The 20,265-nt window shown below is 47.3% G+C and overlaps 1 protein-coding gene across 1 annotated transcript in view; it reads left to right on the forward strand.

Moving 5' to 3' along the window:
- Positions 1 to 17,580, forward strand: part of LOC137677187 (ubiquitin-conjugating enzyme E2 R2) — a 104,842-nt gene extending 87,262 nt beyond the window's left edge. Inside the window, exons 3-5 of the mRNA XM_068424453.1 lie at positions 6,284 to 6,381; positions 14,576 to 14,710; positions 16,633 to 17,580. Of these exons, the coding sequence (XP_068280554.1) occupies positions 6,284 to 6,381; positions 14,576 to 14,710; positions 16,633 to 16,852 (453 nt within the window). The 3' untranslated portion in view covers positions 16,853 to 17,580. The remainder of the gene's footprint in view (positions 1 to 6,283; positions 6,382 to 14,575; positions 14,711 to 16,632) is intronic.
- The last annotated feature ends 2,685 nt before the right edge of the window (positions 17,581 to 20,265 follow it).

The raw sequence follows: 20,265 nt of genomic DNA on the forward strand, positions 1-20,265 counted from the left end.
GTTCCTCCTCATACTCAGATGGAACTTCCCATGTTTCAGCTTGTGCCCATTGCCCCTTGTCCTCTCACTAGGCACCACTGTGAAGAGACTGACCCCATCCTCTTGACACCCACCCCTAAGGTATTTGTAAGTGTTGATAAGATCCCCTCTCAGTCTTCTCTTCTCAAGCTGAACAGACCCAGCTCTCTCAGCCTCTCCTCATAAGAAAGGTGCTCCAGTCCTTTGACCATCTTTGTAGCTCTTCGCTGGACTCTCTCCAGTAATTCCTTATCTTTCTTGAACTGGGGGGCCCAGAACTGCACACAGTACTCCAGATGTGGCCTCACCAGGGCTGTGTAGAGGGGCAGGATAACCTCCCTTGACCTGTTGGCCACACTCTTCCTAATGCACCCCAGGATACCATTGGCCTTCCTGGCCAGAAGGGCACATTGCTGGCTCATGGTGAACTTATTGTCCACCAGAACACCCAGGTCCTTCTCTGCAGAGCTGCTCTCCAGTAGATCAGCCCCCAACCTGTACCGGTGCATGGGGTTATTCCTCCCAAGGTGCAGGACTCTACACTTGCTTTTGTTGAACTTCATGAGGTTCCTCTCCGCCCAGCTCTCCAGCCTGTCCAGGTCTCACTGAATGGCAGCACAGCATTCTGGTGTATCGGCCACCCCTCCCAGTTTTGTGTCATCAGCAAATTTGCTGAGTGTACACTCTGTTCCTTCATCCAGGTCATTGATGAATAAGTTGAACAGGACTGGACCCAGTACTGACCCCTGAGGAACACCACTAGCTACATGCCTCCAACTAAACTCAGCACGGCTGACCACAGCCCTCTAAGCTCTGCCATTCAGCCAGTTCTCAATCCACCTCACTGTCCACTCATCTAACCCACACTTCCTGAGCTTTCCTATGAGAATGTTATGGGAGACAGTGTCAAAAGCCTTGCTGAAGTCAAGGTAGACAACATCCCCTGCTCTCCCCTCATCAACCCAGCCAGTCATGTCATCATAGAAGGCTATCAGATTGGTCAAGCATGATTTCCCCTTGGTGAATCCATGTTGACTACTTCTGATGACCTTCTCCACATGCTTAGAGATGGCATCCAGAATGAGCTGCTCCATCACCTTTCCAGGGATGGAGGTGAGGCTGCCTGGCCTGTAGTTGCCTGGGTCCTCCTTCTTACCCTTTTTAAAGACTGGAGTGACATTGGCCTTCCTCCAGTCCTCAGGAACCTCTCCTGTTCTCCATGACCTTTCAAAGATGATAGAGAGTGGCTGGGCAATAACATCTGCCAGTTCCCTCAACACTCATGGGTGCATCCCATCGGGGCCCATAGATTTGTGGGTGTCCAGTTTGTCTAAGTGATTTCTAACTTGATCCTCCTCAACCAAGGGAAAGTCTTCCTTTCTCCAGACTTTCTCTTGAACCTCCAGGGTCTGGGATGCCTGAGGGCTGGCCTTAGCAGTAAAGACTGTGGCAAAGGCAGCATTCAGTAACTCTGCCTTCTCTGCATCCTCCGTCACCAGGGCACCCTCCTCATTCAGCAGCAGGCCCATGTTTTCCCTAGTCTTCCTTTTGCTGCTGTTATACTTGAAGAAGCCCTTCTTGTTGTCTTTGATGTCCCTTGCCAGATTTAATTCCAAGTGGGCCTTGGCCTTCCTTGTCACCTCCCTGCATACTCTGACAACCTTCCTGTATTCCTCCCAAGTGGCCTGTCCCTTTTTCTACATTGTATAGACTTCCTTCTTCCATTTCAGTTTTGTCAGCAGCTCTTTGTTCATCCATGCAGGTCTCCTGCCCCCTTTGCTTGATTTCTTACTCATAGGGATGCACTGATCTTGAGCTTGGAGGAAGTGATGTTTGAATATTGACCAGCTCTCATGGACCCCCCTGCCCTCTAGAGCCCTAACCCATGGGATACCCCCAAGGAGGTCCTTGAAGAGGCCAAAGACAGCTCTCCTGAAGTCCAGGGTTGTGGTCCTACTTATTGCCTTGCTTCCTCCACGCAGGATCCTGAACTCCACCATCTCGTGGTCGCTGCAACCCAGGCTACCCCCAACTTTCACATCTCCAACCAGACCTTCGTTATTTGTTAACACAAGGTCTAGCAGAGCACTTCTCCGCGCTGGCTCCTCCACCACCTGTGTCAAAAAGTTATCGTCAACGCTCTGTAGGAACCTCCTGGACTGTGGGTGCCTAGCTGTGTTGTCTTCCCAGAGTTTGCACAGAGGCATTTCAGTTGGGCCCCAACGAAGCTGCGTTGCTGCCTGAAATTCCTTTCTGTGGCTCTTCCGGTGCTCTCCTGCTGACCTGCCATCCTTCTCCAGTCTCTGGGCACCTATTGCTGGCCCTGGCATTGGACTGGCTGAATTGGGATGGACTGAGGTTCCCCTCCCCCGGCAAATCTCGTTTAAAGCCCTCTTTACCAGCTTGGCAAGCCTATGACCCAAGATGGTCTTCCCCTTCTCTGACAGATGGACCCCGTCGGCTGCCAGAAGACCAGGCTTCTCAAAACAAGTCCCGTGGTCTAAGTAGCCAAACCCCTGGCTGTGGCACCAGTCCTGTAGCCATGTGTTGATTTGCCTAATTCGACTGTCCCTTTTAGTCCCCTTCCCTTTGACCAGAAGGATTGATGAGAAAATTACCTGGGCCCCAGAGTCCTTTGCCACTGCTCCCAGGGCTCTGTAGTCCTCCTTGATACATCTCGGACTGCTCTTGGCTGTATCACTGGTGCCCACGTGAAACAGCAGCAGTGGGTAATAGTCTGAGGGCTGTACTAGGCTCGGCAGTCTCTCTGTGACATCCCTGATGTGAGCCCCCAGTAGGCAGCACACCTCTCTAGAGAGCGCATCAGGTCAGCAGATGGGTGCCTCTGTGCCTCTCAGAAGAGTCACCTACCACTATCACCCGTCACTTTTTCTTGGTAGCACTGGTCGTTATATGGGGAACACACTGGGCTGCCTTACTGGGCTCCAGCATCTCTCCTGATGCGGCGGGTCTTTCCTCCTCAGACTGCAGAGAGCCTGCTCATCAGGCCCCATGACACCTTTACCCTTCCAAACTCTGTAATGCAGTGCTGCCTTGCTTGAATTCCCAAACATGTAACATTGATTGTTGCAAGAGGGAAACTTCTCACATTCTTGCTTCCCTCTATATTTTCATATTGCCAAATATCTACATGTCCACATGCTGCTTACTTGATCACATAAGGAACTTCCCTTGAGTGCAGCGATGGCTTCTCCTGGCCACCAGCACTGCATTCTCCCAGGAGGTGGTTGAAGGAGAAACTGGGTAAACTCATGGAAATTATGAATAAAACCAGAATAGGCTGTGAACATAATCTAACATTAGTAAGTTTAACTTCACCTTAAAATTATATTAAAAAATATTTTCTAGATTGCACAAGCCTGTTGGAGTCCTAAAAAGGAAACTGCCTTGTTATGGCAAACTATTCCAGCAACATAAGTGCATGCTTGGGTATTCAGCAGCTCCAGGTACTACGTTTCTGTTTTCTGTTGTGTTCTTGACAAAAAAAATGCTTCAAAATGAGAAGGGCTTGCTAAATTAGCATACCTGTCAGGTATGTGAGCTGCTGAAATCTAGATACTGATCACAGGCCTCCAATGTTGAAGCAGGATCTTGTTTGGCTATAAAACGTCATTGTTAGTCAAGGAGAGTTCAAATGTTTGTGAGGCCCTTCAGGTGAGCTGTTGCTATCTGTAGCTGTGATCACTGGCTCAGGCTCAAAGGCATCATGCTATTGCTGTGAGCAGTGCTACTTTGTGCTCTGGCTCCTGTGCATTGAGCAGTGTTGGAGGGTCCTCAGGACATAGCTGAGACCAGGTGCGTGGGGAACTGGCAGCCTGTGGTCTTGAACAGAACTGATCTGCAGCTTCTCTCTTGTTTCTGTCATCAACATGTACCTTGGATCAGGGTGACAGGGGACAGTGTGAGTGCTGCCCATCAGCTGAGGCTGTGCCACCTGAAAGTGTGGGGCTGCCTCTGGCAACTTGTAAGTCATCCCGGCAGCTGGCTGCAAGAGGCAGCAAGCCAGCAGGGCCTGGAGAGGCCAACATCTGCTGGCGAGCCTTCAGGCCCCATCTGCACCTTTACCCCATCCTGCAGTAAGGCATTGGGACCCCACGAGTCCCTGGAGTCGGCTTCAGTGGAGAATATCAGCTGTGGTAAATACTGCTACAGCACTCCTACAAAGTAATCATGTCAAAGTGCTGTTGCTGATGGAGTATTGGTTTTACAGGCTTCTTAAAGTGTTTATAAGTGGTAGGCATTATGGAGCTTTAAATCTATATTTAGGCTATAACACTGGTGAGTAGAACACAGATTGAGGATTACGTGGCTGTATGGTTTCCATATGCTGCCAAAATATTCTTCCTCTCTTGCATGCTGGAGGGGATTTTCAGTGAAACCTTCAGAAAGCATCTCCTGCTTTTCCACCTGATATTTCAAACAGCTGTGTCCTAGGGGAGCAGTGTAAGACTGTCCTGCACCATCTGTTCAACCTCTGTCCTGGTTTAGGCCCAGCTGGCAACTAAGCACACGGCTGCTTGCTCGCTTACTCCTCCCTCTCCCCGTGGGATGGGGAGGAGAAAATATAACAAAAAGCTCATGGGTTGAGACAAGGACAGGGAGGGATCACTCACCAATTACGGTCACGGGCAAAACAGACTCTACTTGGGGAAAAAATAAATTTAATTTGTTACCAATCAAATCAGAGTAGGATAATGAAAAAAAAAAAAAACACAACAGATCTTTTTATCGAACGTGTACAGGGTACATGCACCTATTCCGGGTTAAGTACAGGTGGCCCGTCCACCCATCGTCATAATAGGTAAATGTGACAGCGTCATGATATTTGTAATCGTCACGAGTTCCCAATTTGTCCTATTTAATAAGTTAGAACATGTACAACAAAAGTGCAACAGTGAAGCATGCAATAAATACATAAATAATGGTGCAATACATAAAAAGTGCAAGATAACTTACATTAAAACACACGCCTTTCCTGCAAACATGTGGACAATGTCCACTGAGGTGAACAGAGCCCTGTTTGACAGTCGCCGCGCGACCTTGTCTTGTCGGGATCTCGAAAGCCCAAGGTTTTCAAGTAATTCATAATTGCCTTCGTGCCATTTCCCCCTTGCTCCCAGTGGGAAACCCACGTATTTAATTGTGCTAGCATTAGTAAAAACACCTTCCCCTACCCCTCCCTTCTTCCCGGGCTCAAATTACTTTGCTGCCGATTTCTCTACCTCCTCCCCCCAAGCAGCACAGGGGGATGGGGAATGGGGGTTGCGGTCAGTTCATCACACGTTTTCTCTGCTGCTCCTTCCTCCTCAGGGGGAGGACTCCTCCCATTCTTCCCCTGCTCCAGCGTGGAGTCCCTCCCACAGGAGGCAGTCCTCCACAAACTTCTCCAACGTGAGTCCCTCCCACAGGCTGCAGTTCTTCACGAACTGCTCCAGCCTGGGTCCCTCCTGTGGGGTGCAGTCCTTCAGGGACAGACTGCTCTAGTATGGGCTTCCCACGGAGTCATGGCCTTCTTTGGGTGCAACCATCTGCTCCGGCGTGGGGCACTTCATGGGCTGCAGGGGAATCTCTGCTCCAGTGCACCTCCTCCCCCTCCTTTTTCACTGACCTTGGTGTCTGCATAGGTGTTTCTCTCACATCCCACTCCTCTCTCTGCTGCAGGTCTAGCCATTTCTTTTTTCCTTTCTTAAATGTTATCACAGAGGTGCTACCATGGTCGCTGATTGGCTCAGCCTTGGCCAGAGGCGGGTCTGACTTGGAGCCGGGGAAGCTTCTAGCATTGTTTTGATACCTGAACTGGTAGAGAGTGCTAAACCCTTCAATTCAAAAATTCCTGTAGCTAACTCAACTACCACTGGGAACAGCATTTTTTTTTTAACCTTACTTTGGGTCTCCTGTGACTAAAGCTTATTTCTATCACTCTGACAGTACTTGCTATCTGGAGACCAATTTAGTTTTATGTGACTTTATTTCTATTTTTGCTTGCTTTGCTACATTCTTTAAACCTCTTGGCTTGAGATCGTTTTGTACCAATTTGCAGACTAATCCTGTTTAGCAAAGGAGACTTTTGATCCTATAAATACAGTAGACCCAGAAAGAAATGAGAAATGTTTCCAGTTCTTGCATGTATTTTTACTGGTACTTGGGGTGTCCATATCAACAAGGTTAAACTGCTCAGAGTGTTGGAGTTATCAGACCTCTGCCTCAAGCCAGGCTATTCTCAGCTTTCATTTCTGTCTTGCAGAATGGAGATGTATGTATTTCAATTCTTCACCCACCCGTAGATGACCCACAAAGTGGAGAGCTGCCATCCGAGAGGTGGAACCCTACCCAAAACGTCAGGTAACAGTGTGAATCCATGATGTACAGCAGTGACCTCAAAGGCCTGTTGTCTCTCTCCAAGACTAAGGCCTGTGTTGGGAAAGGTTTGGAAGGGAATTTAAGACTTTGGGGGCTTTAGGTCTTGAATTGGGTGGGAACCAGACTTATCAAGCTGTCTGAAGTGCTGTGTGTCCTGATGCTGGGCTAACAATGTGGAGACTTCTGTCCTGTTCATAGGGTTTCATGCTCTTAAAGCAAATTATCTCAAATGTTCTAGCCTTTCCCAGTCCATGTTATCCTACACTTAGGTTTTTCAAACTCCTCCAAGATACCACGAGTGGAAAAGAACACTTTTGAGTATTTGGGCCCAGTAGGAGTAACTTTGTGCATAATCCTACCTACTGTTTGCCTTCCAGTATTTTGTCTCTGTCTACTGTCCTGCAGCGTGGTATCTTGAGCAGTTAGCCAGGTAGTTTTCTTCCTGCCAAAAAAACGAAGGATCACTAAATACCAGAGGCATTCAAGGCTAACCTGTCTGTTTTTTTGAAACACCAGCTGAATTTCGTTCTATTACAAGACACTGCCAATAAAGAACTGATAAAACTCATATCAAGTAGCAGTAGCAGCTCTCTGACCTGTGCAGCTGGAGTAGTAAGTGATGTAGTAGAAAAACCTTGAAGTAAGATACTACTTGTTCTACCTTTTAAATCTGATTTATTATCCAAATAAGGTTAAAATAATTGCTTCTAGATTTTTAGCATATCATATGAGAATTATGCTTGCTTTCAGAATGATTTATTAAATGTTGGTTCGCTTCATGAAATTCATTTGAAAAGAGCCTTTGTCAAAGCAAAGATCTAGCAAGGGGGATTTATTGGATTCTTGACCCTTCAAATAGGATTGTAACACACACACATTCTGCAAAGTGCTGAACTAGAGCTAATGTGGCAGGAGACTAGGAATTGTAGCAGTAAGCAAATTATAGCAACTGACGTTCCTCCTGGAGCACGCTACTTCAAGGTTAAAAAGGCTCAAGAGAAATGGTGTGTCTTAGCTGCATAAAGCCATGAAGGGTTGTGAATCTGACCTTCAGAGCTTGAGGTAAATGTTATCCAATCCATCTGTACCAAGTACAAGTGAGTATGAAGCAACCTCTCATAAAGTTCTAGTTCAGATTTTTAAAAAAATGGAAAAAAAGCTTAAATACTATTTTAAGCTGTATATTGCTAAGTTATGTTCACCTGTCTCTCTACTCACATGGCTATTAAACTGTTTTCTTCATACATCTGATATGGTTAGGACTAGGTGACAAGCTTCAACTCATAGTTAGGAAACAGCTTTGGGCATTAATTACTTATGTCGCACACACATTTTGAGTATTTCATTATATACAACCCAAAAGAATGACATGAAACTTCTCATGGTGCTAGTTCTCTGATTTCTGCTCTTCTTTAACATGGTGCAGTTTTTGGTGCTTACTCTCTTGGAACATGTTGGGCTTAAGGGTGACATTTGGGGAGAAAACATTCCTCAGCTATATCAGCAAGTGGAAATAAAACTTGTCCTTAACTCTTAGCCTGCTGCCACCATCACCTGTTGAGCTAAGTGCTGATAGAAATGTGTCCTTCTGGGGTCCCACCTGGCTTTGCAAGGCTCCAGAGTGTCAGACAAGGCAGCAGGGCTGAAGGTGCGGGAGGGAAGCATGCTTGTTGTAATGAGCTGCATGCATAACCTAGGGCTTCTCTTCAGCCGCTGAATTTTGTAAATCCTGCTGAGTATTGACCATTTACTACAGATGACTGGTTGAATGTCTGGAGGGGGGAATGTCATTCTTCAACTTTGAGAGCACCTGTGCTTCCATCTCTAACAATGTCAAGCATGCTCATTAATTTTTTTAAACACAGTCAATATGGACTTTCCCATAGCTCAGAGGTAGATGAAGCAGGCATAAGTAAATATGGCAAACATTCAGCAAGATGTGAAGGAATGCAGCTGTGATCTGTGTGGCAGAGAATACTGCTTTTCTTCTTGTGTCCCATAAAGCTGAGGAAGTGGTGGCAGGGCTTACAGGTTGAGGCTCTTTGATCACTTCAGTTGCCCTTCTCCATATTTCCCCTGGCCTCGCTCTGTCCTTTGAGGTTGTCTTCATTTAGCCCACACCCAGGGCTAAACAATAAGCAGTTGTTCTATCACCCAATGTCCCCTCCCCAACTGAGAAAGGGAATTGGGAAAAGGAGGGAGACTCATGGGTTGAAATTTAAACAGATTTAATAAAATAAGAAAACCCATATCAATGCTGATACAAAACACACAAAATTATACTTAGCCCACAGAGGGGTGGCAAGTCCCTCCAGGGATAGCAATTGGTAAAAAGAAAAAGAAAGAAGAAGGGAAAAGGCAGAGCAAAAAGAGCCCCACTCCTTCCCAGCAGCTTTCCCTTTTATAGGGAGCTTGATGTCAATGCTATAGAACACACCTGTGGGCCAGCCTGGGTCAGCTGCCCTGGGTTTAACTGCTGAGGGCTTTGATCACCATACCACAGCTGGCCACAGACTGAAACAAAATCTAACAGAAACTTGATTCTATAAATTTTATCCCGACGAAACCAGGACAAAGGTGCACAGACCAGAACTCAGCATGGTATTCAAGATGTTGGTACATCTGTATCTTGTGAAGATAGGTGATGCCCTGTCTTACTATTGCTTTGTTTCCTTGAGGATGCCAACTTTTGTTGGCTTTTTTGGCTGCTTTAATGCATTGAGCTGGTTGCAGAAACTGTCCAGATCTAACATTACTGTCAGTACAGCCTAAGCCAAAACCTCTTACTTTATACTGGAGAGTAAAAATGTGCTAGGACAAATCTATATGTACCTCTAAAAGTGGCTCTGAGAAGCTACAGTGTAGATAGTAGCTGGAACAAAAAAAAATAATTTTCAACATATATATAACAGGATGTGCTGGTTGGGAGCCCCAGGCACTCTACGTGATGTCTGTTTTGATTTAGATTAAATTCATACATGTCAGCCTTCTGTTGATACGTGGAGAGAAAAAGGCACTTAACAGGTCTGATTCCTTGAGCCTCTACTGCCTTCTCTCTGCTGATAAAGGCATGTAGAGGGATTCACTCTGAAGATAACAGCACCGTAATGAAGTTGACGAGCACGCTGTTCCCCAGAATGGGGTGGTGGGATGTAAGAAAGGAGAAGGCAGGCTTGAAATCCCCACTCTTCATGCAAACAACTTGCATGAAACAACATGCTAGAACAACCTTGCTTGAGGGAGAAACAGATCCATGACAATACTGGAGAGGGTCAGTCTGTATCCAGTCCGGTGCAGTTCATATTTGATGCCAAGGATGTTTTCAGTCACATGTGACTGAACTTTTTTTGCAGTTTTGGTCCTGTCAGATCCCATGTGTTGGGATCCCTTCCTGTTACTGTACCGTGTTCACCTTGCTTACCCACAGCAGCAGGGTTTGAGTCAGAGGAGACTGTCCAGCTCTTAAGGTATTAGCAGTGATGGAGCTGATCTAATGTGCTGGTCGGGAATGAAGAGTGCAAAGAGCCTTGCCTCTGATAGACAGTTGCCTTGGTGTATTTAAGTAGCTTTGCACTGACTTTGGAGTCTGGGGCACCACAGTGGAAACTGGCTTCTCACTTTGTTGATGGAAGTGTGGTAGAGCAGATGCTAAATCCAGACATGAATTCCCATCCTTGGCCTTCCCTAGACTTTGCTTGCTCTACAGTAAAGCTGCTGCAGTGATGCTGGAACAGACATGCTGGCTTTACAGCCTGTTTGCTGAGAATCAAAGGCTTTTAAAGGAATTCTTGAGATGAAGTAGAAGATGATCTCTCTTCTGCCCATCATTCCAGTCTGACCAGACAGTTTTTTCCAGAACTGCTGTTCTTTTTCCTGCTGAATTATATAATTTGGAAAGTAAATTGTATAAGACTCTCCTGATAGCTGTGCTGAACAGTCTGGCTAGACACAAGTGTTTAGTTTCAAAACCTTTCAAGAAACTCGGCATCCAAACGACCAAGCATTTCCTGGAATTGTATCCCAGATATATGATCTGGTAGATGCGCTCAGCACATGCTGCCCTGAACATGCCCTTAAATCAATGCAAGTACAGCTGGCGCTGTAGTCTCCTTTAATCAAGTTCTGCAAAGCAGTTGCTATGTACTGCTGTATTTCAAGACTTATTCCTTGTCTCTTGTTCTTCCCTTCCATTTAAATCGAAAGCTGTTGCCAGCAGGACCAACTCAGATACATGAAGCTATTGTGGTGGTAGCTACAGCCAGGTGGCCGGGTGTGTAGAGCTGCCTGATGGGACTTGCTGTTGAGTTTTGTGCTGGTTGTGGCACTGTGTGAGCAGTGAAGGGCTGAATCTCTGAAGTGCAAAGGGTTGTAGGAAATGCAGGAGAAGGGTCTGGGTGAGGGAGGTGGTGTTTGCCCCTGGTAAATGCCAGCAGAGCAGGGCAGCTAGCAGCTCTGTGCTGCTGCTAGAAATCCAGGAAGGCTGTCTGTCTGCCAGGGGTTACATGACTGGCTTATGCTGGCTTTGCTGAGTACCAGCAGCCGAATCCTGCTGGGCCCTTGGCGGCTTGCCTGGGTATTGAAAAACATCTGCACTGTCTTCCCCTTGCTGTGCTCAAGTGCTGCTACAGCAGCCTTAGTGGCGCACGGGCTGAGGAGAGGAGAGACCTGGCCACAGCTCCAACCTCTTAACATGCTGTGGGACAGAGAAGGCAGTGCAAGCTTCATCTTATGGCCTTGAGTCATACTGGTCCTCCCTACACAGGGTAGACAAAGAGCCTGGCTTTCTGCTGGGAGGCCGAACGTCATGAGGAACAGGCTCACCAAGCAGGTTTCCAACCCTGCACCATCCATGGGTGGTGTGGATAAGCTGAATTCTGGTCTAATGCAAGCTTTGTCTGCTGCCCCATCACAAGCATGTGCACAGATGTGATAGTCTGTTGTCAGATTAGGTCCTTGAGGTGTTGTGTCACCTTCCCTATGCCAATGGCCAGGGTCTGAAGTTCATAAATATCTGCTCTCATTTCAACTATTATCAGGAATTAGCAGGGCTCATTCGGAGAGCTTTAAACTAGATTCGAAGGGGGATGGGGTAGTAGCTGGGCTTGCACCACTGAGGCAACGCTCTAGTGTTGAGGTAGACCAGGAGGCCTCCCATCCCCCTGGGGTGAAATCGGTGTGCTCAGCTCGCTCCCTGAAATGCCTGTACACCAATGCACGCAGCATGGGGAATAAACAGGAGGAGTTGGAAATCCGTGTTCGGTCGGGGGGCTATGATCTAGTGGCAATCACAGAGACTTGGTGGGATGCCTCGCATGACTGGAATGTGGTCATGGATGGCTATGTCCTGTTCAGGAAAGACAGGCCACTAAGGAGAGGTGGTGGAGTTGCTCTTTATGTGAGTGAGCAGCTAGAATGTATTGAGTTCTATCCAGGGGCGGATCAGGAGCGAGTTGAGAGTTTGTGGGTGCGAATTAAGGGGCAGGCTGGCAGGGGTGATACTGTTGTGGGTGTCTATTACAGGCCACTGGCTCAGGATGAGGAGGGTGATGAGGCCTTCTACAGGCAGCTGAGAGCAGTCTCGCAATTACAGGGCCTGGTTGTTGTGGGGGATTTCAACTACCCTGATATTTGCTGGGAGGCCTACTCAGCCAGCCATCCTCAGTCCAGGAGGTTCCTCCAGTGCATTGATGATAACTTTCTGATGCAAATGGTGGATGAGCCAACTAGGAGAGGAGCGCTGCTGGATCTTATCCTCACTAACAAGGAGGGTCTGGTTGAAGCGGTGAAGGTTGAGGGCAGCCTTGGTTGTAGTGACCATGAGATGGTAGAGTTCAGGATCTCATGTGGCAGGAACAGAATAGCTAGCAGAATCACAACCCTGGACTTCAGGAGGGCCAACTTTGGCCTTTTCAAGCAATTGCTAGGGGAAATCCCATGGGACAGGGTACTAGAAGGTAAGGGGGCCCAAGATAGTTGGTTAGCATTCAAGGACTGCTTCTTCCAAGCTCAAGATCAGAGCATCCCAGCAGGTAGGAAGTCAAGGAAGGGTACCAGGAGACCTGCATGGTTAAACAGGGATCTGCTGGGCAAACTCAAGTGGAAGAAGAGGGTGTACAGATCATGGAAGGAGGGGCTGGCCACTTGGGAGGAATATAAGTCTGTTGTCAGAGGATGTAGGGAGGCAACTAGGAAAGCTAAGGCCTCCTTGGAATTAAACCTTGCGAGAGAGGTCAAGGACAACAGAAAGGGCTTCTTCAAATACATTGCAGGTAAAGCCAACACTAGAGGCAATGTAGGCCCACTGATGAATGAGGTGGGGGCCCTGGAGACAGAGGATACAAAGAAGGCGGAGTTACTGAATGCCTTCTTTGCCTCTGTCTATACTGCTGGAGGCTGTCCTGAGGAGCCCCGGACCCCTGAGGCCCCAGAAGAAGTCAGGATAGAGGAGGAGTCTGTCTTGGTAGATGAGGGCTGGGTCAGGGACCAATTAAGCAATCTGGACGTCCATAAATCCATGGGCCCTGATGGGATGCACCCGCGGGTGCTGAGGGAGCTGGCGGAAGTCATTGCTAGGCCACTCTCCATCATCTTTGCTAAGTCGTGGGCAACGGGAGAGGTGCCTGAGGAGTGGAGGAAAGAGAATGTCACTCCAGTTTTCAAAAAGGGCAAGAAGGAGGACCCGGGTAACTATAGACCGGTCAGCCTCACCCCCATCCCCGGAAAGGTGATGGAACAACTTGTTCTTGGTGCTGTCTCTAGGCACATCAAGGATAGGGGGATCATTAGGGGCACTCAGCATGGCTTCACCAAGGGGAAGTCATGCTTAACCAACTTGATAGCCTTTTATGAGGACATAACCCGGTGGATAGATGATGGTAAAGCTGTGGATGTGGTCTATCTTGATTTCAGTAAAGCGTTTGACACTGTCTCCCACAGCATCCTCGTAGCTAAACTGAGGAAGTGTGGTCTGGATGATCGGGTAGTGAGGTGGATTGTGAACTAGCTGAAGGAAAGAAGCCAGAGAGTGGTGGTCAATGGGACAGAGTCCAGTTGGAGGCCTGTGTCTAGCAGAGTCCCTCAAGGGTCAGTACTGGGACCAGTTCTATTCAATATATTCATTAATGACTTGGATGAGGGAATAGAGTGCACTGTCAGCAAGTTCGCTGATGACACAAAACTGGGAGGAGTGGCTGACACAACGGAAGGCTGCGCAGCCATTCAGAGAGACCTGGACAGGCTGGAGAGTTGGGCGGGGAGAAATTTAATGAAATATAACAAGGGCAAGTGTAGAGTCCTGCATCTGGGCAAGAACAACCCCATGTACCAGTACAAGTTGGGGACAGACCTGTTGGAGAGCAGCGTAGGGGAAAGGGACCTGGGGATCCTAGTGGACAACAGGATGACCATGAGCCAGCAGTGTGCCCTTGTGGCCAAGAAGGCCAATGGCATCCTGGGGTGTATTAGAAGGGGTGTGGTCAGCAGGTCAAGAGAGGTTCTCCTCCCCCTCTACTCTGCCCTGGTGAGGCCGCATCTGGAATATTGTGTCCAGTTCTGGGCCCCTCAGTTCAAGAAGGACAGGGAACTGCTAGAGAGAGTCCAGCGCAGAGCCACGAAGATGATTAAGGGAGTGGAACATCTCCCTTATGAGGAGAGGCTGAGGGAGCTGGGTCTCTTTAGCTTAGAGAAGAGGAGACTGAGGGGTGACCTCATTAATGTTTATAAATATGTAAAGGGCAAGTGTCATGAGGATGGAGCCAGGCTCTTCTCAGTGACATCCCTTGACAGGACAAGGGGCAATGGGTGCAAGCTGGAACACAGGAGGTTCCGCATAAATATGAGGAAAAACTTCTTTACGGTGAGGGTAACCGAACACTGGAACAGGCTGCCCAGAGAGGTTGTGGATTCTCCTTCTCTGGAGACATTCAAAACCCGCCTGGACGCGTTCCTGTGTGATATGGTCTAGGTAATCCTGCTCTGGCAGGGGGATTGGACTAGATGATCTTTCGAGGTCCCTTCCAATCCCTAACATTCTGTGATTATCCTTAGCTATCTAATTATCCTTAACTTAAGTTTTGACTTTAAACAAGTTTCTGATGCATCACCTAAAGAAGTCGTCGGCATCCAGAATCCATGAACGTGTTAGCTCTGACTCTGCTGTTGTGGTTACCTTTTTCAGGACTATCTTACTGAGTGTAATCTCTTTGCTTAATGAGCCCAACACATTCTCTCCTGCCAATGTGGATGCATCAGTCATGTTCAGGAAATGGAGGGACAGTAAAGGAAAAGACAAGGAATATGCTGAAATCATAAGGTAAGCTTTGCCATATGTGATGCTGTGCTAACAGCCTCCTGCTTTGAATCCTATGAAACAGGTTGCTTGCAGAATTTGCTGAAACCAGCTTCTTACTGTGGTTGCTTCCTTGGAAAAGAATTTTTTACAGTTTTATTCCAAGTCCATGCTTCTGGTCCCTCTAGGATTTTCAGCACACAGAAGTGGTGCAAAATTCTGGAGCAGGAGGACTAGGCTGATCTGTCTTTGAAATGTTCTTTTTTAGACTAATCTGACATGATGCTCTGCAAAACCTATTGGCTGCTAGTAAATACCGGTCAAAATCCCTGCTTGCCTTTGAGTGCTGCTTGCATTGCTTGGGATGTGATTCAAACTGACTGCATCCTACTAATTCTATGCTTAATGCACTCATGAATCATAATCTTCTCCCTCCAATTCAAAGGAATATCAGCAGGATTTGGCAAGTGCTTGCAAAGCTGGGTTTGATTAGCTGGAAGCACTATTCACTCTTGACTGTCCGTTGCTGAGAAGTTCATGGTTCATCAGGTGCTGTAGGGAGATGATGTAAACTTCAGCCAGGATTGCTGTGGAGTGGCAGATGGGCAGTCCATACTACAGTGGGACCACTGTCATGCTTGCCTGGGGCAAGACCACATCTGCATTGACTCTGCTAGCTGGGTGTGCAGGATATACTCCTGGTTGGAGCTACGCAGGGCAGTCAGTCGCTGGCCTGAGCAGTTGTCCTGGTTTTATTGGGATTTGGTTTCAGTTTGTGGCCAGCCATGGTGATCAAGGCCCTCAGCAGTTAAACCCAGGGCAGCTGACCCTGGCTGGCCCACAGGTGTGTTCTATAGCATTGACATCAAGCTCACTGTAAAAGGGAGGGCATGGGGGAAAGAGGTGGGGTTTCTTTCTGCTTTCGTTGCATTTTTTCTCCCTTCTTCCTTATTGTGATTCCTGGAGCAACTTGCCAGTGCTCTGTAGATAAGTATACTGTTGTCTGTTTTGTGTTGTCATTTATATTGATTTTTTCATTAAAATCTGGTTAACTTCAACCTCCAAGTCTCCCTCCTTTTCCCAATTCCCTTCCTCATTTGGGGAAGGGACCTTGTGTGAGAGAAAAACTGCTATTGTTTAGCCCTGGGTGTGGGCTAAACAAAGACAGCAGTGCAAAGGGCCTTGCCAGGAGATTATCTTGGTCCCCTCCAGCTCCATTGGCTTCAGTGGAGCTGGTTGTACTCCATAAACAGAGTATGGCAGACTGATGAGGAGGCTGGTGGGAGCGAAGGGACAGACTGCCATCTGCTCCTCTCCCTGCTGGGAGGCAACTCAGGCCAGCAATGGTTCACAGCCTGAGTGTTGCTGGGAGGCAGCAGCCAGAGCCTGTCCTGGGGCAATGGGAAATGAAACACTTGTTTTCTGACATCCCCAGGCAGCGCCAGGATTATGGCTGCTGCATCTCAGGGTGCAGCCACGTGCTCAGACTGCTCTTACTCTCCAGTGGGAGCGCAGAGCTGCCAAATGTTTGTGGGAATTGCAGTTTTGAGCATGCTGGGGTAGAGTCATCAGTGGTGGAGAGTGACTGTGGATGGCATCTCTGAACCTCAATAAGTCATCTTAGGAAATCCCTGAACATCCCTTCTGTAAAAAATTTAATGAAATTTACTCTGAGCTCGGGCAGGTCTTTAATGTGGAGTCCTGTAGAGTAACTGATTTCATATATTGCTGAGAGTGTGCTGCAAACACCCTTGGAGTGCTCCTAAGCCTGGGGCTGCAGGAACTAAATCTGTTTCTAGTGCTGCTTATGGTGCTTCAGCCAAACATCATCTCTCCTGACTCCAAGCTGCCAGGAGGGCTGGGCTGGGGCTGGCTAGGAGGTGAAGAGTTGAGCCATGCTGCTGCTGGCATACGGCCCTGCTCATGTTGCTGTGTCCTCCCTGCAGGAAACAGGTTTTGGCTACCAAAGCCGAGGCAGAGAAGGATGGCGTGAAGGTCCCCACTACGCTGGCAGAGTACTGCATCAAAACTAAAGTGCCTTCCAATGACAACAGTTCAGATTTGCTTTATGACGACTTGTATGATGATGACATTGATGATGAAGATGAGGAGGAGGAGGATGCCGACTGTTATGATGACGATGATTCTGGCAACGAGGAGTCGTGACCTGCTCCCTCTATGCCCCTGTACTGCCCTGCCAACTCAGGCCAGAAGGGAGCAGCGATAACCTAGCAGCAGTCCAGCAAAAAAAGTGAGGGGGGGATCAAAAAAAAAAACTTTGTCTCCTGCTGTCTCCTGTTGTATGGATCTGTTTGCTCCTTTTTTATGGACCTCTTAGAGACCCTCCATGGAATGTCTGAATTCTTGCATTCTTAACCCTTTCATCACTGTATTATGATTTCTTTTTAAAAAAGAAACTCCCCTTTTCACTTCTCTACAAAATGCTCACAGTGAAACAGGTTTACTCACGTTTAGATTCTTGAATTAAATACAGTCTTGCAGTGAGATGTTTAATGTATTTAAAGCTGGAAGAAACCCATTGGAAGCTAGGTTTTTCAGGAGCTCAAATGCTGTGTTTACTGGGAAGAAAAAAAATTCCACACAAAGCAAATTGCCGACGTTTAGCTGCTCTATTTACAATAATAGCATGTGTACATTTGTTTAGCCTTGTGGGTGGTGGCTTTTCCTTTATAAGGTGTGGGGCAGAGAGTGTAAAGCTATTGTGTGTTGAGCTTGATGGGATGTTACTGAAAGGTAGAGTATTCCTTTTCAGCCTGCTCAAGTTAGGAAATAGCTGGCCCCTGGAGCCCCAGAGGGCACAGTCAGCTTTGTCTCTGAAAAAGGCTTGTGATATGAACCCTAAAATAAACACTTAACACTTCACATCTGTACAACTGAGCCCTGGGTTGCTATTTTTCTTTTTTTTTTTCAGACTAGGTTGGGGTTGAAAAAATGTTCAGTTTAGCTGTGCTGCTGAGACCTGCTGCCAGCTGCCTCTCTCCAGAGGGAGGAAAACAGATGTGCATCCCACTACTCAGTGGGACAGCGTTCATCCCAAAGTTGTTTTTGGCAGTGGGAGAGACCAAGAGCCTCCTGCCCCAGTGCTTGCTAGCAGCCCTTGCTTCCTGCAGCCCAAGTCTAGTGCTGGTCTGAGCCTTCTTTCTGTTGCTTGTGTAGGTCACACATTGGTAAATGCAGCCCTGCTGCAGCTCTGCGGGATTGGCAGAAGTCAAAGCTGCCTTTGGTGCCTGCCTGGGGTGGCCAGGCTGTCCCTGCAGTGGCTGCTGTGGCTGGGGCAGAGGGATGCATGCTGGGCTCGCCCCTGCCTGTCTGGTTGGGGCATGGGTGAGCATGTGCAGCACAGCAGTTGCTGCAGTGCTTTCAGGCTGGAAGAGAAGGCCAGCAGCAGGGTTTGATGGGCTATTTAGCAGCATGCTTCAGACAGTGCACTGAGCTCTGTCTCCTGCATGATTTTGGCGGAGCTTAGGGCCTGCCCTTGTGCGCAGGAGACTCCTGCATGCCTGTCTCTGAAGAACCCTCTTCCTTGGTCCCTCAGCACCCTCATCCCATTGCAGTGTGCTCTTTTTGTTTGGCTGTGGTGCAGTGGCCTGAGTTCACCTTTTGCATGATCCCTTGATCAGCAGTCAGCCCTGCCCTCCTGCGCTGAGCCCTGGCACCTCCAGGAGCAGATTGGAGGTGCTGGGCCTGCTTGGGCAAGACCCTCTGGTCCCACAGGTACAGAAGCGATTACCCTAATAGCTGTGGGCTTGGGCATTTGTTTATGGCTCTCTTTTGTGTATCTCAGGGTTTTCAATGGTATGTCACCAGCTGTGGTCCCTCGAGGGGTGCTTTGGGGGGAGTAAATGCTATTCTGTGATCAGCTCAGCTCCAGAGCTGTGTCCTGGGTTGAGGAGCAGGATGAGAGTGAGCAAGCTCAAAGTGTGCTGCCTGGAGGGAGAGGAGGGGATGGCAGACCTTGGAGGGGGGACTGGCTATGCTGATGACTTTGAAATTATACTGCATCTTTCAGGATTGCCCTTGTATTTTGACTGTCTTCACTGTATACTTTCCAGTGACTTGTATTTTCAAGCTTGGTGGTGTAAGATGCATTATCATGACTCTTTTGTTACCTTTTTTTTTTTTTTAAAGACCAAAAAAGTACCCTATTTTGAGAGCTTCTACATTAACCATACTAATTTCTCTTCCCCACTGTCCTGTGCAGTGTCATTGCTTGTTGACTTGCTGACTTCCTTTTTTTTTTTTAAAGATACAAACTGAAATATGAGAGGGTTTTCTTGAAACCTTATCTGTGTATTCTGGTGTGGGGGGGTTTTGTTTGTTTGTTTTGTTTTTTTTTGTGTTGTGGTGGTGTTTGGTTTTTTTTGTGTTTTTTTTTTTTTTTTTTTGTTGTTGTTGTTTAAAACCTTTTTCGCCTGGCTCAGCCAATATTAGCATTTACATTTGCAACTACATGCTCCTTCAACTGCAAGTTTTCAACCATTCTGAAATCAGCAGGGTACACTAGCTTTCTTAGTAGTTTTCTTAGCTGAAATCCCAGATGTGTGTTTTTTTTTTCTTCAGTATAATTTACCAGAAAGAATTCTGATGCATACATTTCTTTTTTTGTATTGTCTTCCTCTTCAGTAGTTATATTTTGTCTTTTCCGCACAGCTGTCTACTAATAAAACCGTGAAATCAAAATAGCCCTGTATGTTACTTCCCTGTTGTGAGAAACGAGCCTCAGTCTGAAACGCCAATCATAATTTTGGTTTATTGCAAAGCAAAGGCAAAACAGCACTGGGCAGCACGGGGGGTAATCCCACCAAAATCGTGCGTGCCTTTCACAGTAATTCATTTTGTATTTATGTGGTAAAGTGTTACATATTCATCATAATTTCAAGGACGCCTATACATATTCATGACTGTCCCCAAAAAGGTGGTCTTTATTATAATGAGCCCCGAGAAATCATTTCCATAGTCTCCACCTTTAATTCCTCCTGGTTGCGCACGCGCAGTTTCTTCTGGTGGTCGTGGGCCGGGGTCTCAGGGATGAAGGCCGTATGTCTTCCTCGCTGTGCACTTTTTACCCCAACCTGCTGAGACCAGCTTTCTTTTGGCAGCAGTTATGTGATTTCCTTGATGAGTCCCTTCCTCCTATACATTCTACTCTATCTTATGTTTTTCCTGTGGTTAGTAGTTAGTTCCTATCTAGGGGCTAAGATTATATATAGCTTAAGCTAAACAATGGTCCTGATGGTCCTGTTATTAACCCTTAAGTGTTAGTTTCTTCTCATCACAGTGGCTTAGTATTTTGCGGCCACTTACTTATACATTGCCAAGAAGTCTCTACTTTTTCCTCTTTATTCTGACACGAGTCATTTCACTTCTCACACTGTTAATTGAGCTGGTTTATTTGCTTATTTAAAAACGTTGCCTAACAGCAGCTATGCACAGGGTCAGTGCTGCTCCAGTATCAATGCCTATCCATAAATATCTTTTTGGTTATTGGCCAAAAAAGAAAATAATAAAGGTGCTAGTTAACAGCTGCCTGCCTAAACCCAGGACTAAAGAATGAACTG

The sequence above is a fragment of the Nyctibius grandis genome, assembly GCF_013368605.1.
Source record: "Nyctibius grandis isolate bNycGra1 chromosome W unlocalized genomic scaffold, bNycGra1.pri SUPER_W_unloc_2, whole genome shotgun sequence".
In the NCBI taxonomy this organism is placed as follows: Eukaryota; Metazoa; Chordata; class Aves; order Nyctibiiformes; family Nyctibiidae; genus Nyctibius; species Nyctibius grandis.